The sequence below is a fragment of the Melanerpes formicivorus genome, unplaced genomic scaffold (assembly GCF_026170545.1).
Source record: "Melanerpes formicivorus ecotype bairdi unplaced genomic scaffold, bMelFor1.0.p_v2 SCAF_35, whole genome shotgun sequence".
Lineage (NCBI taxonomy): Eukaryota > Metazoa > Chordata > Aves > Piciformes > Picidae > Melanerpes > Melanerpes formicivorus.
Window position 1 is genome coordinate 3781465 of NW_027142387.1, and position 16798 is coordinate 3798262.

At 41.2% G+C, this 16798-nt stretch overlaps 1 protein-coding gene across 1 annotated transcript in view; it reads left to right on the top strand.

Annotated features, from left to right (window-relative positions):
• The window catches only part of ITGA9 (integrin subunit alpha 9), a 216509-nt gene that overhangs the window by 132328 nt on the left and 67383 nt on the right, over positions 1-16798 (top strand). The window contains exon 18 of the mRNA XM_068156889.1: positions 7282-7432. Coding sequence (XP_068012990.1) covers positions 7282-7432 — 151 coding nt within the window. The remainder of the gene's footprint in view (positions 1-7281; positions 7433-16798) is intronic.

Below are 16798 nucleotides of genomic sequence, written 5' to 3' on the forward strand. Positions count from 1 at the left end.
CATGTGTTCAATTTAGTTTTCACCAACACAAGCTGTAATGGCACAGGGCATAGATTAGTCTAGTCACAGTGCATAAAGTCATTGTCATCTGAAGGAAGGAGTAATAACATGAAGTTGTGATCAGAAAGTTTAAACCTTTTTGAGTGTATCTCATGAACACAGCAGTGTTTTATGAGAAAATTAATGAAGGTTTTCGCTGATCACAGGCTTTTGCAAACCCATAGAGAAAAGCTGAAAGCCTGTCATTTCATGTGGGAAGGAAAGCTGTTTCATAAATTTCACCAGGCTCACGCCTCAGCACTTATCTTCCTTTGATCACACAATGGGGATTTGTTTCCAGTGAGGCCTCACATTTCATGGCATGCCCACTGTGGTTTTATGCCCCTGAAGTGCATCTTAACAAAACAGTTGTGATGAGGAAAACCAATATCCTTTCGTTTGGAGCTTAATTACGTGCTCTGATAATATCTGGTTTTCCTTTCCTCTTCATTCATAGCAGATGAAGAATTTGTTTTATCTTATTTTATCTTTCATTGAACAAACACTTCTTTCAAAAATATTTTTGACGGTCCGTTTACCCTAGACAGCCCACCCCAAATAGCAGAGCTGCTCGGCTCAGATGGAGCTAATTTTCTGCTTTACAAAAAACAGCCAGAGCAAAATGAACAAATGCTATGGTTTAGCATTTCTCCTTCTGGGAGAGTGGCCTTGAGCTTTCAGTCAAGGTCCTCTGTGTATAAAGTTCTGTGTAGAAACATGGATATTCCCAGGGCATAAATATGGAGCCGTGACAGTCACGTGCGGTTATGTGTACAGTCCGCAGTGCTGTCCTAACTCACAATCCTTTAAAACACCAAGAGTTATTTCCAGGGAGAAGAGAATGACAAAGCCTTGGAAAAATGGATGAGAGTACATTGTTTTCTGTTTTCTTAAAAAGTCATACCATGTTTCACACTGTGATTGCAGCAATTTCATAAATCAGGGTGGAGTTGAATGTTATTTCAAAATAATTTGCTGCATTGTAAAGGGTTCAATGAAAAAAATGCTTATTCCACTTCATGTGTATTAATACATTTGCAATTCCCATTGGGATTTAGTCTTTCAGTGAATTCAGGAAGCAGAATTCTGATTTTTAATTTATATTTACTTTTATTTATCTTTTACCCACAGACAGTTGTTAGGGTGTTCGATGCTGCGTTTGTGAGGCACATGGAGAATTCTGTTGTAGCTCATCCAAGATCAGATTTGCAGTTTCCTGAAAGGGCTATCCAGCAAAGCCCACAATTAATCAGGATACAGTACAAGTTGCAGTGGGAACATTGTCTCCAGAATGAGTGAATATTTTCCCTTTTTGAGGCTGAATGGAGATGAAGGAGTGGTTTTTTGGTTTCCATCTGGTTAATTGTACTCAAACCCTCATAAATCTCTCCCAAAATACATGAGTAAGTTCCATTTGATAGCACTGGGCAGTTCTGTTCCTCTTGATGGTGATTGAACCCACATGGATCATAATAGAGCCATCAAGTGATGAGTAGTAACAAACCTCAGTAGTCCACATCTCATACAAGAATACAGATTTGCAGTTCTAATAACTGGCCATTGGTGATCAGTCAAGGATACTGTACAGGTTAATCTTGTCACTTCTTAAATATGGATTTTTGTAAGAAACAATTGACTGTATCCTCTCAAGTAGGATTTTAGTGTTTGGTTTTTAAATATGACCCCAAAGAGCTGTTCTTCTATATAATTTGGGTCGATTGCTGAACTACTGTATAACCTGGCCCTCCTTGTGAGCAGCAGTATTTTATGGACCTAAGATCACCATATAGTTTCTTGGTCTAGCTAACAAAACAGTAGCTTATCCTCATGCAGATCTGTCAGATGTAAGCTGCCTCCAGAGGTGGAATTTCTTGGTACTGTATGGTCTGCAATGAGAAGTGGATTCAGCAGGATTTTGTGCTTGCAAATTACATCTTGGCTGGTGCATGCGTGCATCTGTCTGTGTACATACATATATACATACTTGTTCCTGATGCAGCCACAAGAACTTTTTCTGTAGTATATCCTACAGTTACAAAATCTGCGAAAGATGAGGTTCTTCACAGCTCACCAATTACATTGTCTTGCAGGTTTTACATGAGCTATAGAGAAAATGTGCTGATATGGGTATACATTGCTTATCAGCTGTGACATTGAGACATGTAGCACCTGCTACTGCAAAATGAATTTCCTAAGGTAGCAAACCTGTACTGTTTCAGATGTTTCATCTCTGATTGAGTGCCTTATGTTGACCTCTGAATGTGATTGCTAGATGGAGCACTAGCCTTTTTCTCCATCATCGATACTCAGCTGAGTATGCTTTTTAAATTGCATGTTGTACCTCAGCAGCCCGGGAATGGGAAGCTATCTAACAGTAGGATATCTGGGTTTGATGGTAAATACATTACATGTATGCAATTACAGTACATGTGATGACTTTGTTAACAATCTAATTCCTAGGAACAGACTAATGCGTGCAACTTTCAGTTGTGTGCCTTGTACCATTTGTCTTTAGCATTTCTTTCTGCCATGAGTAACTAGTTTTTGTTTATGTTTCAGCCATAGGAAGATGTCTTGCACACACACGCAGGGATAACTTTATCCCAGGGGCACAATGCCACTGATTCCAAGGAAGCTGCTTGTGCTCAAAAAAGATGTGGGTTTGTATGTGTGTCTTCAAGGGTGAAAGATTAGATTAGAGCTTCTGTAGATGTTGTGCCTCATCTTGCTTTCATGTGACAGTTTCATAAACCAGGGTAGCTCCATTCAAACCAAGGCTGCTTCCTGGAGTAAACATTGTGTGAAAACAGAGACAGTTCTTTCCCCAGTGATTCTTCAGTTTTGCTTTTTAAAAGGCTGTGAACATCTGGGTGCAATTGAAATTAGTGATAATAGTAAAAGGCACCAGATTGCTGTAGGCTGATATGGGATAGTTTTGTGCAGATGTGGTGCCCAGCTCTGTCCTTTTTTGCATAAAAGTTTGAACACATAGGTTAGCGAAAGTTGTCTCTTGTGTAGTTTTGGGGAATTTATGTGGAGAAATTACATTTGAGGGAGAGCTTTGAATATGTGGTAACTAGCTGTCACTAGAAACCCCTCTGATATTCCAATACCATAATAAAGGCAAAAAGGATTTCCTAGAGTGTTCACCCACTGTTGTTTACTACTCAGATGCATTAGTTTTTAACATTGATGTATAGGGAAGATGGAAAAGGCAATGCTCTGTGCCGTATTCTTGAATTGCAATGCATGTTATGGAACTGGAGAGGGCAGTTCTGTGCCAGGAGGGTACCAGGATGTGCTCATCTGGGAGTTCCCTCCCACCCACCCACCCTTGGCCCTGGACTCACTGCAGAGAGCATTTATCCTGTGGGATATTGAGTATCTTAGCCTGGAGAAAAGGAGGCTCAGGAGAGACCTTATTGCTGTCTACAACTACCTGCAGGGAGGTTGTAGCCAGGTGGGGGTTGGTCTCTTCTCCCAGGCAACCAGCAGAAGAACAAGAGGACACAGTCTCAAGCTGTGCTAGGGGAAGTTTAGGCTGGATGTTAGGAAGAAGTTCTTCACAGAGTTATTTGCCATTGGAATGGGCTGCCCAGGGAGGTGTTTAGGAAGAGACTTGATAGGATGCTTGGTGCCATGGTTTAGTTGATTAGATAGTGTTGGATGATAGGTTGAACTTGATGATCTCAAAGGTCTCTTCCAACCTGGTTAATTCTATTCTATTCTATTCCTATGGGGCAATATTGGCATGTTGATACTCAGTCTTCCTAGGGAGAAATATTGATATGATACTACTCCCAAATTGTGCTCTGCTGACACAGAACCTTGGTTAACCACTCCTCAAATTCTCCATTTTGTTTTTCCCATCATCTCATGTCTGCTACTCAGAGCACACTGGAGTTTCCACTTGAGAGATAGAAAAGATCGGTAATGAAATGATTTGATGAGCTCAGAGCTACTTTACTACAACTGTCTTAAGTGCATCTCAGATAGGCTGTGGTCATCAGCTGCATCAGGTTTCTTTGTGCCTTTGCTAGCAGAAGCTTCAATGGGAGGCAGCATTTCAACTGATGCAGAATAAGTCATAGTATCTTGTTTGGCCAAGTCCTTAGTCTAAATCGGTTGTGACCATTGCAGAAAGATTTGACATTGAATGCACGAGATGGTAAGACAGTATAACCAAGTGGTGTAAAATCCAATAGCTTTGCTCCTTGTAGGGTTGTTTAAAATTTGGGTTTGTTTGGATTTGTTTATGGGGCTGCTACCTCTTTGTTTTCCATTGAGACATCAAATGAACTCCCAGACGATCAGCTGGGGGTTTCAGATTTTCATTGTCCCTTAAGGTTTAAGTATTTGCAAAACCGCTCCTAAAGTTCATCTGACCCTGGAACCTGTGATAGAAACTCAACATGAGAAATGTTCTCAGGGCCTGTAAAGTCTGTAGAGACAAAATTAATATTCAAGTATCATAGTAACTGTGAAGACCAATTGCAACCCTCATTGGTGAAGGTAGAAATCTGTTTTATCTTTAACATGGCCAATGTTGTTGACTCATTTACACCTGTGACTGATTTAAAAGAAAGTGGCACTTTAATCTGATAGAGGTAATGGACAGATTGGATTTTAGTGGTTTGAAGCACTTCTATTCACCTGCCATCTAAGTGACCCCAGCAGTAACTTTCACTGTCCATGGAGTAGTGGTGATGATGTATCCATGTAGGTGCTGATTTGTTGTAAGGAAAGAATGGCTCCTAATATAAAAGGAAAAGTTGGTGACCCAGGCTAACAGTGTAAGTGTGACCCCATCATGTTCCTTGCCCTGTGTATGATCTGCACAGGCTGAGAGGAAGTGCTAAATGCTTCTTTAAAATTTCTCTCTAGTGCAGGAAATAGAGAAATACATCCCTAAGTACCTTTTGGAATGCAGATTATGTCTCCCCTGACCCATGTTGTTGCAAACACCAGCCTTGTGAGGAGTGGGGAAATGAAAATTGCAGACCTTTTCAGTTTGCCTTTCCTGGCTGGTCTTTCTTCCCTTGCTGATCATAGTGCAGACATTAACAAAGCATGCAAAAGAGATGATTCTTGTTTTATCCTGGAATTTAGTTTCCTTAGTCAGTTAGGAGGAACACGTTAAGTATGTGTTCTACTTGCATTTGACACGTGGTACCACAGACAGTGAATTCAAAACAATGGCAAAAATCTTGGAGCCTGATTTTCAGGACTGAATATTAACCTCCAAGTGTAGGTCATGTAAATGAAAGCTGCAGGTATTTCATTCTGAAGGTCAAATTTCCTTCATTTTCCATGCAGACATTGAGATATTGGCATCCTTCACATGCCTGTACAAATGTGGTTGCCTGTGTTTACTGTATACATATGTCTACAGTCTCTTCAGAACTTCTTTTGGTTCACTGTTTGTATGTAGTGTCATGTACTGAGATGGTGGTGTTCTGTCTGATTAAGTGATTATATCTTGATATTTTTTCACCTTTTTTCACTTCTGTTTTGTTGGTTGGTTTGATTTGTTTTGGGGTTTTTGTTTGGTTGGGGTCTTTTTTGGTTTATGTTTATGTTTTGTTCAATTTTTGTTTTGTTTTGAGTCTGGTTTTATTTTTAGCCTTTCCTCCTTGATGTGAAGAAGTTTAAAGAGGTCTGTGGTGAGAATATTGGCAGCTTTGGTTCGCATCCAGCAAAACAAACTGAAAGCCATTACTTGAATATGTTTCTTAAATTATTTGACATACTTTGTTCAGATGAGGAGGTGACTTCAGTATTTCTTGTTTCTAGTGGGTGACAAGTAGTCCTTTAGATGTCATATTGTACCTGGCAGCTCAGCTGTTTCCTATGCAGCAGGTGCTGGAGGAGGATGGCACTGGGTTGGCACCAGAGCTGCTCCAGCACCGCAGCAGGCTGTCTGTGCCCTGTGACGTTATTCTTGCAAACAGTGCCTGGGAGCTCCCCTGCAAACAGGGAGTTTCCTAATCCTCTTCTCACTGCAAGTGAACCTAATTCATTCCAGATGTACAGAGATTTAATGACTCAGAAAGCTGCTCTCTTAAAATGAGACATGCAGCACAATATCCTACAGAATTTCATAGGAAGAACTGGTTTTACAGAGTTTATTGGTGTGTGAATTTTGTGTAGGAGTAACTAAAATGTTCTCTTAGAAAATGGGTTTTCTTTCTCTGCTGAGCAAAATGTTGTCACAAACCTCTTGCCAATGGCAGGGAATTTGGAGTAGATGATCTCTAAGATTCCTTTCAACCAAAGCCACTTTATGATTCTGTGATCATTTTGTTATGATGTACTATTAACAGAGGAATGATAGCTTTAGAAAGTAGTAACACAATCCAGTGGTGTTTATTTTGACATTTTTTGTGGGTTTAGTGTTAAGTTAGGTTTAATGCTGAGTATTTTTTATTATTGAGTAGGAAGGAGACCAATCTTGATTGTCTTGGCTTTAAACCTCCAAGTGCTGCTGCTACCAATTCAAAGAGGATTCTGTGGCATGCTTTGCATGTGCAACCCTGCATAAGATTAGTATCTTGTAATGTTCTTTTGCTTGTTGAAGCAATACTTCAGATTTTGTTAATGGCTTTGATAAATCTTGAAGTGATTGGAAGAAGTGAGATCATCAAGTTCATGAGAAATAATTTGCAGTAATAAATGGTTGGTTTATTTCTTTGCTTCCAAATGTAGACTTCTGATTATTAGAAAACTCCAGCAGAATGTTTAGCATCTTTGTAATTTGTCACCTTTTCAACAGTAAATGTTGAATTTGGACCCAGAAGACTAAATGTTTCTAAGTACTGTCACATCATTGTGCCATTTATTTGATATATAGCAAGCAGCAAACTGGAACCTCTCAAACTAGTTTTGCAATCTGTGCTGTATCTATCTTTGCAAATATTTATTCACACCTATAGGTGACTATGAGAATAATGTTTAGAAAGCTTGGTGTCATCACTAAAACCAAATCAGCAATAAGTGACATGAAATAGTTTCACATGAGAATTATGGGGTTTCCTTACAGTCACAAAAGTGCCAGAGCCAGGTCTCAGAGGCTATTTATTCCCAGTACAACCCCTCACACTGTGCACTGACTGCACAGCACGTTCCTCTGTTACCAGCTGCTGAGCTTTTAAACAGTTGTGACATTTCCATGGCAGGCAGAAAGAAGTTCTAGAGTGTGAAAGGTGCGCAGACTTAAACTAGTGTAACTGTTTCTGCCTACAGTGTTGATGACACCACTGCCTACCTGGCCCTGGGAGCGGTGAGGAACATCTCACTTAACATTTCCATCTCTAACGTTGGGGACGACGCCTACGACACCAATGTATTCTTCAATTTTTCAAGGGAGCTCTTCTTCATCAAAATGTGGCAAAAGGTAAGAAAGGTCAATCTTGCTGTAAGCAAAGCTCTTGAATTTAAGGCAATTTAAATGAAATATATGTAGGGACAGGGGGTGGCCTGCTGAGACAGTTGGAAGTTATTTCTGGTTATGCTGGGCTTGAATTTCTTCCAGGCTCTTTACTGAGATTTTATTTTTCAGGTTTGATCTGTGTAAATTACACCTTTTGTGTTTCTGAATGTCGTGGATATGCCCTCAGAAATGCGCAGCAGATCCATCAATGAAAATATAAGTTTATTTTTATATACATGTACAAACTCTGTAATGGGGTATTTACAGTCACCCTTCACAGGTATCAGTATTCGGTTAGTGAAACTATCTTTACAGAATGTTATGTATGGGCATTTAAATCAAAATGATTCACAGACCTTATAATCTAAACTGAGTCAGAGAGTGGCGGGGGAGGGGTTGGTCAGTGACCGGCAACCCTCCACCCGGAGCAATATAAACGCTACCCTAACTGAAGCTCTGTAAAGAAGGGCTTGGCTTACTCACAAACTGAGAACTTATAGTTTCATAGTTTCATTCAGGGTTGGAAGGGACCGCAAGGATCATCTAGTTCCAACCCCCCTGCCATGGGCAGGGACACCCCACACTAGATCAGGCTGGACAGAGCCTCATCCAGCCTGCTCTTAAACACCCCCAGGGACGGGGCCTCGACCACCTCCCTGGACAACCCATTCCAGGGTTTCACCACTCTCATGGTGAAGAACCTCCTCCTCACATCCAGCCTGAATCTCCCCACCTCCAGCTTCATTCCATTCCCCCTAGTCCTATCACTACCTGATATCCTGAGAAGTCCTTCCCCAGCCTTCCTGTAGGCCCCCTTCAGATACTGGAAGGCGACAATTAGATCTCCTCGGAGCCTTCTCTTCTGCAGACTGTACAGCCCCAACTCCTTCAGTCTGTCCTCATAGGAGAGGTGCTCCAGCCCTCTGATCATCCTCGTGGCCCTTCTCTGGACACGTTCCAGCACCTCCACATCCCTCTTGTAATAGGGGCTCCAGAACTGGACACAGTACTCCAGGTGGGGTCTCACCAGGGCTGAGTAGAGGGGGAGGATCACCTCCCTCGACTTGCTAGCCACACTTCTCCTGATGCAGCCCAGGATCTGATTGGCCTCGCGGGCTGCAAGTGCACACTGAGAGCTCATGTTGAGCTTTTTGTCCACCAGCACCCCCAAGTCTCTCTCCTCAGGGCTACCCTCCAGCCAGTCACTGCCCAGCCTGTATTTGTGCCTGGGATTGCCTCGACCCAGATGCAGGACCCTGCACTTGCTCTTATTGAACTTCATGAGGTTGGCCTGTGCCCACCTCTCCAGCCTGTCAAGGTCCCTCTGGATGGCCTCCCTTCCCTCCAGCGTGTCTGCTGCACCACACAGCTTGGTGTCATCAGCAAACTTGCTGAGGGTGCACTCAATGCCACTGTCCATGTCCCCCACAAAGATGTTGAATAAGACAGGTCCCAGGACTGATCCCTGAGGGACTCCGCTTGTCACTGGCCTCCACTGGGACATGGAGACTTCGTGGAGTCTTTCCTTAATAATGTTTGTAGTCCAGACAACGTGGCACGGATGTGTTGTAATAAGTAGACAGGAAATGGCGCCGGCCGCGTGGCCGCACCGCGTGGCTCTGCTGCTCTCTCCCAGGATTCAAAAGGTTCCTCGCTCGGAGGGGGGCAGTGGCAGGTCAGCAACGCTGGTTCACACGGTCTACCAGGTTTTCTTCTACAATGGATCACGCAGCGGTTGATCCCACGGAGTGCTGTCCACGGCCAAACGACCCCTATTTACCATTTGCCCCAGTGAATACTGGTCCAATAAGCATCTGTTGCTAACGCAAAGATTAACCAATGAACTGACACCTACCAAATATGGCCTGAGGGGAAACAAACATATAGCCTGCCTCTAGTACTGCAGGGGTGAGACCCCGCCTAGGTAGGCTGTTTACCTGGACTCAGTGGCGCCAGAATCCCCCCTGCCGCCTCCAGAAAGGCGGGGGAACAAAGGAGGGTTAACACACAGAGAAATATATCCTACACAAATGTTTGGGGCACAATCCTGATCATAAGCATCCTTCTCTACACTGTAGAAGACACAGCACTGTTATTTGAGGTGCACAAAAGAGTCCTTGGTTGAATTACTAAGACATTAAGAGCCAGAGTGAGACAGGTTTGGAAGCTGGTGAGGGTACTGAATGGTGATGAAATACACAGGGTGCCTCTAGTTTGAGTAGTGACACACTACATTCAGCTGTCCTGGTCATGTCCTGACTTGGCCTCCTAGATTTTCTCTGTGTTGAAACTAAGATCCATGTCATTTGCACATGTCCTGGTGAAAGTTTGGGTTGTGGCCAGGGCACTTTGCTAGATCTAAAAGCTCAAAAGTGCTTTTAATTTCAACTGCATGGAGTTAGGTGAGTATTTTGAGCTTTATTCTCATTGCATTTAGGTTGAAATTTTTGGAAGTTTTCATTAGTATGAGTTAATTTAGAAAGTTGTTGAAATACAAAGCTTTTTTCAACCTGGTGATATGAAAGGTGTCTGAATGTGAGTTAGGTGAAAATAATGATGCAAAATGGGACCTGTACAGCCTTAACAACAGTCTCTCTGTCTTGCTGGTTTCCACAGTCATTCATCTCTGTGCTGGATCTTTCCTTTGCTGTGTGAGCCATAAGAGCAATTCTGAAATCAGTAGTAGAAGTATTGCAAAGTATGAACTCAGTCCACTTAACCAGTGACATTTTGCCATTATTTGTCATGGTTTATAATAAGACTTTGGTTATTAGAAACCTCTTAAATGAATTTATTACATAATAAACCAAAATATGATAATTTCTTCTACATATTACTTCTCTTGGTGTTCAGTTTTGATTATTATGTTTAATACAGTTTCAATCCTCATAATGTTGTCCTTGAATTAGAAGCCTTTTTTTCTCCCCATATATTATGTGCTGCAACTGTGCAGTTTATCAAGAGGAAAAAAGGAGGGGATAAAATAGAAATGCCTTATGCCAATACACAATTTCTCCTTAATGGAAGTTTTATGTGAAGACATTCAGGGTCTGGCCTGGCTCCTGTTGGAATCAGTGGGAGGGTTTCCATTCCTTTGCACTGGAAAAGAAATAACTCGAAGCATGTTCTTTTAAAAGGTTGCTGTGGGTTTTTTCCTTCTATCCTTACATGTTGAATATTTTACACACATGGATTAACTGGAACACCAGTTGCCTAAGCTATTTTTCTTGGCCAGCACTGTGACGGAACAAGATGAAGATGATGTGCTGTTTCCCTTGGTATTTTACCTTGAGCCTGGGTCTATAGCAAGCTTGAAACATCTGTCCGGAGTGCTGCCTAGAAGGAGCAGTTTCTGGAAGCAGATGACATTGTTTTAGGGTTATCTCACTACTCAGAGTGTCTTTTGCTAATAGAAATTGGCATTTCTTTTTTAAAAGAGTAAAATGCAGAACACATCAAATAATTACATAGACTTCATTCTCAAGTCTTGCATACAGGATCAGGGTAGAGTCTGCTTTTATTCCTGCTATTCTTATAATTGATCTGGTAGGGTTTGGGTTGTTGTTTGTTTGTTTGTTTGTTTTGTTGGGGTTTTTTGTTTGTTTGTTTTTGTCCTTTTTTCCCCCCTGAATAATTATTTTAGTAACAGTTTTGAATGCCCAATTTGTGCTGGGCTGTTTTACTTCCTCTCAGTCAAATTTTACTTTTAGAAATACTAATATATCACCATTTGTCCATTTGGGAAATTGGATTATGACCTCATAGCCTCATTTACAGTGTTATGTTATCCTTAAGCTCTTTCAACAGTGATTCTTTTTTTTTTAAAGTATCACAGCCTCCATGTTTCATAGCCTACTTCCATCCCTTGGCATCTATGCATAACATGTATTGTGAATATATACTTAAATAGATTCAATCCCCGGTTAAACATTACCTAGGCAAAAATCCAGAATGTAAAGCCAGAATGAAAATGATGACTCCTAAGATTTCTTAGTAAAGGAATGTTGGAATCCAAAGAGCTTCTTGTTGTGGGAAACTTTTAGCAGCAGCTACCTTTTAATGAATAATGCTCTAATGGAAGAGAACAGTCTCTTCCATGTGGGTTGCCTGAACTACAGGGTGATTCTGAGAACAGTGATTCCATGGTGGGCTTTTGTAACCAGTTTGGAGTCTTTTCATGTTGAGTCATCTGTGTGTTTTCCCTGTGTCACCACTGGGGACAGTTCTAGCAGATTTAGTGCAGACAGTGAAAAAGTTTAATGCTGGTTTTTTTTGCAACAGAGTTGTTGAGACAAAATGCCACGTTATGTGTTGGGAATGGTCGTGGATGGTCATGGTAGTGTTCCTTGAAGGGTCTGAGTGGAGCTAGACCTTCTGACCTTTCTGGACACTAAGATTCTGTGATTCTGTGTGTGTGATTTCATATGGCATATTGGATAGAGATACTACCTGGAGGATAGTCAACTATTGGAATAATCTCCCTGGGAAAGTGATGAGTTCCCCAGCACTCTGGACTGTGCTTTTGCCAAGAAAGGTTGGACCAGATGATCCTTGAAGTCCATTCCACCTGGTATTCTATGATTCTGATACCTGGCAAGGCTTTTCTGCATCTCTGTAAGGTAAAAAAGTGCTCACTGACTGGTATTTAGGAGTCTCCACCAGTTCCATTGTATGATTTTCCTGTTGTGCAGCAGCCAGTCCTCCCTGTTTCCATGGCCAAAGCCCAGTATTTTCTTTCTGTAGTTCCTGACCAGTTTTCAGAGGCAAAGGAAGTGACAGAAGATGAGTTCTCATTCCGGTCTGTGCTCCCTGTAGTGCTTTTAACTCACCACCACTGGTGAAGCACCTTTGAAGGTGCTGTCTTCACCAAGGCGTCAGAGCATCCCTTCACCCTCCCACAGGGGCAGTTCTCTGGGGAAATTAGTCTAACTACAAAATGCCAGATTTCTCCACTGGTGAACTTCCTGAAGACTTAGGAAACAGCTGTGGATTTTATCTCCAGTAGCTTGTTGTGCATATTCTTTTATTGTATGTTACATTTTCTACCCTACAGTTATGCCAGTTGCTCTTACTGGGCATGACAACTCTTGTTATGACCCTTATCTTTCAGCTCCTAGATTTGATGAGGTTAAACTATTTGGATGAGATTTTAGAAACAAATTATAACTAACATTGCTTATTTAAAGAAAAAAAAAGGTTCAGCTAAAATAAAAAAGTCCTTTTTTTTTTTTTTTTGAGAGAGATTGGTGAATATCAGATATTGGTATGACTCTTGTGCAAAGTTTTAAGCACTCATTCTGTGAGAACAGGTTGGTTTACAGGTGCATGGAAGTACTACACTACAGTGAATTTCAAAACGTGCCCACTAAGAAAACTGTTCCTTTTGAAACACAAGAAGATTTAATTATGCTGTCTTTAAAAAAAGAAACAAGAAAGACACCTCATCCTATCCTGACACATCCTGATCCCCTTCTCTGTGTAGAGTAGATTTTTATTTTATATATTTTATTGCTTGATTTAAATCTTGAATGTTTTTGTTCCATAATCTTAATTAATCTTCAGGAAGTATACTATCTCAGTATCTGAAAAGTCTACTTAACAATAGAAGATGCAGAGTGCTGCTGAGTGTTGAGTCTGGAAAAAGAGTAAAACGCTATTTGTGCTAAAATCTACACCACTTTACATCTCTTGGAGTTGCCTCCTGTCCTTTGATGTTCTGATGCAAATAGATATGTCAGCAATAGGCACTTTACTTACTGTTTGTTAACTGCTGTATTTTCAGTACAGTGGCAGAAAGAGCATTGTCAGTGGCAGTCAAATAGTGGACAGAGATGTATCTTTATTAAAGCAGCTCAGCTATGCCATGAGATTTTATAGCAATAGTATCCAAAGAGCATATATAACGTAAGAATAGTAAGCCAACAGCAATAACCTAATATGTATAGTATTAATCTCTCACTGCTCTTCAAGGGCAGGCAGCAATCTGTCAGCTAACCCCATTTCAGTGCTGGTTATGGAGCGAGTCAGGAAATCCCGCTGCTGACAATCATTTCCAGCCATGGATTGTTGCTAAATTTCAGACAGGCTCCCAGCATTGAAAGCCAGCTGTGTGTAACATTTATGCTGCTTCTCACAGCAGCTTTTGCAAGCAACAGCTGAGTGAAGTTAGCGAGGCTGGGCCAGGGCAGGGTGAACACCAAGGTTATGGTTTCCCCAGGCAGTCATTTCCCCTGATTTCTGCATAAGTGTGTACCTGAAACTTTGGTATTGAGTGAGAATTTTACTGATAATCAGAGCCATGCTGCTTACAGACTCTGGGGGTTTTCTTCTAATGATGAATGCAGTACTATCTCTTTCTGGGTTGGCAGGGACCTTGTACAGTTTGGATATGAACTTTTTCTTCCTCACTCCGAGAGTGCATCCTAGTGTCTCTTGACTGGGATTGCTCAGAAGAGTTGCAGACACAGGCAGAGTTTAAGTTTTTCCAAATGGAAATTCTCTTAGCCTGGTTTCCTATACTGCTCATATTTTCTAAGACTCTTAAAGCTGTCCGAGGCTGGATACTGGTGGAGCACAAAAGCCAAGACATGCCCTTTTTTGGATCCAGCTGTGCCACTGGAAGAAAATTCAGGTCCTGGGTATTCATTATGTCTCTTTTTCCAGCAGTTACTGCCCCTTTGGATCCAAGTTAACATGACCAGTATCAATTCACATCCAACTGGTTTTTAATTGGTGGTTTGACTTAATCCAGATGAGTTTGTGTGGAGTAAGTTGGACTTGCTCCTGTAAACCGCTGTGCCAGAGGGTCAGAGTGGGAGAGATGCCAAGTTGCATGGAAGCTGTGACCCCTTGTGCTGGTACAAGTGTGTCTGGAAGATTGCCCAGGTCATGTATCACTTATGTGACGGGATTTGATCCCTTTTGCCAGGACAGCTTTTATAGCCAGGGCTTGGGAATGTGAGTAATGTGTCAGTAATCACACTGCCACACTCTGCCTCTCTGTTTTGGCAAATCTAACGCTTAATTCTAGCTCCAGAGAACACCAAAACATTTTGCATCCCTGGAGTAAAACTGCCCAGTTTCTTAACTGGGAAGAAAAGATATGCATAGTTCAAGCTATCTGACTTCATTGTTTAATTTTAGTTTTCCTGTGAATGCTCAATGAATACATCAATTTTTTATGCTTCACTAAGGACAAGTAAGGGGCAGCACTTTTTTCAGGTTAGGGGCTTTTAGAGCTGTGTAGTATGCCTCTGCTCTTAGTAGGTGGGAATTGAAAGCTAGACTTTTGATTGTTTATTTCTTCCACATTCATGGAATGGGCATTGGATTAGTTGTGCTTTTAGTACCGATCAGAATCTTTTTTCTCCTCTACTGATTTAACATGTATGCCTGGAAGAAGTCTCTTTTCTCAACAAACTTTACTAATGGAAGGAAAACCTCTAAAGTATTTTGTCAAAATCTCAGTTAGCATAAATGATTCAGAAGCTGTGATTTTTCAGGACTTCAGATCTTGTTCTGCTCAGTGTTGTTAGAAGAGTCTGTGTGTGTGTTTGATTGTTAAATCCTGTTTTCAGGAGCAGCTTAACACTTAGAAATATAATTTCATGTTGATAGTGTATTAAGATGCCAAAAGCCTAAATGACTCTGGCCTCGCAAAACCAAATGCAGGTAACTCCTAACTCCAACTAGCTTAAACAACAAAACCAGAAAACACACAACCCTAAGTTTCTGCAATCTTAAGCTACTTGCAGCAAAACAATGAGCTGCAGTGGGGGGTTCACCCCCAGTGTTTCCACAGAAAGCAGCAGAAACTTTAGTTTCAAGAAGACAGAACTTTTGATGATATGCCTGTTTCTTTCCAGTGAGGTTAGGCAGAGTGAAAACTTTATATTGCAGTACAAAGAAAAAAAAAAATCTCTGTTTTTAAGAAGATGATGGTCCTGGAATAATATATTTGACCACCTTGATTGGTGGATGTGGAGCTCTGGTTTATGTGATGTTGAAAGTATTTGTCCTGGAAGTAGCTTATCATGACTCTTGACTGTTTACAATGAATTCTAACCTACCTGTTGATGTACCATGCAATGTGATGTATCACTATGGCTCACCATGGAGATCCTGCCTTTTGTCCAGGTAGAGGAGGGAAAAGGACATCTGAAGGACTGAAATTCTGAGACTTCTTTGAAGGACTGAAGAAGAGCTTCCTGTTTGGCAAGTCCCTTCAGTCTCTGCATGGCCCACGTCTTGCTGGCCAAGCTGCTTTCCCCTGCACATCTTCAGGAGCTGTGCAGAGCTGACAGCCACTACTGTGGTCACATATGTGCTGGCCATGTGAGAAGTCTTTAGAAAAGGAATTTGTCTCCCTCAGTGTCCCTCAGTTCAGACACCGCAATGTAGACTGCTATCCTGATAAACTACATTGCTAGGAGAAAGGGAAAAACCCTTTGCAGTGTAGAGCCTGAATACAGTGAGCTTAATACACTTAATCTTGGATATGCTTATTTAAAGGCTGTGCTGTCCCTATGGAAAGGTCACCAGTGACTTTCCTGTGTGCCAGTGTCTCTCCTCATTGTTGTGTTTTGCTCTTGCATTCAGTGGAGAAAGACTTGCTGGTGTTTGAGGCGAGAAATCTGTGGGACAGGGTCATTTCCTGTGTTCTTGTGATGTGGCTTAAAATTGAACTTTGACATCTTCTACAAAAGTCTTAAATAAGAACTGATTTGCATGCCTTTCAGTCACTTTCATTACAGCAAGAAATGGGAGTTTGTTTTTGTTGTAACTTGAAGCTTAAAGTGTATTAAGTTTCTGGTATGAAAGGTCAATTCTATTCTTGCAGGAGTTTTCTTTGGTCACTTTTAAGACAGGCAGCTCAAGATGGTGCCAGAAGATAAATGATACCCCAAGCGGTAAATCCAATAGACCTGTAAACAAATATGTTTATGCTTACACTTCATATAATGTAAAATACATGTACATTATATGTATAATATACATGTACCATATATGTATGTATGTATGTTGCTTAGTCCAGTGGGCTGTTCTAGTCCCAGTGCCATGCGATTGGAAATGGTGGCAAATTGTTCTCCTTCACCTAATTATTTGGATTTCCTCTACGATGCTGGTAGACTCTATATGTTAAAATGGAACCCTCTTTAATTAATCTTGTTAAGCACAAGACGTTATCTTACATCATAATTCAGGCATAGCCTCTCTGAAAGCAACATCAGTTTTATCTCTAGAAAGACTTAAACCCCATCTCCAACTTCACAAGTAGTCAAAAAGATTAGTATGGATGTGGACAGTTATTAACTGAAAATCCAGGGAGAA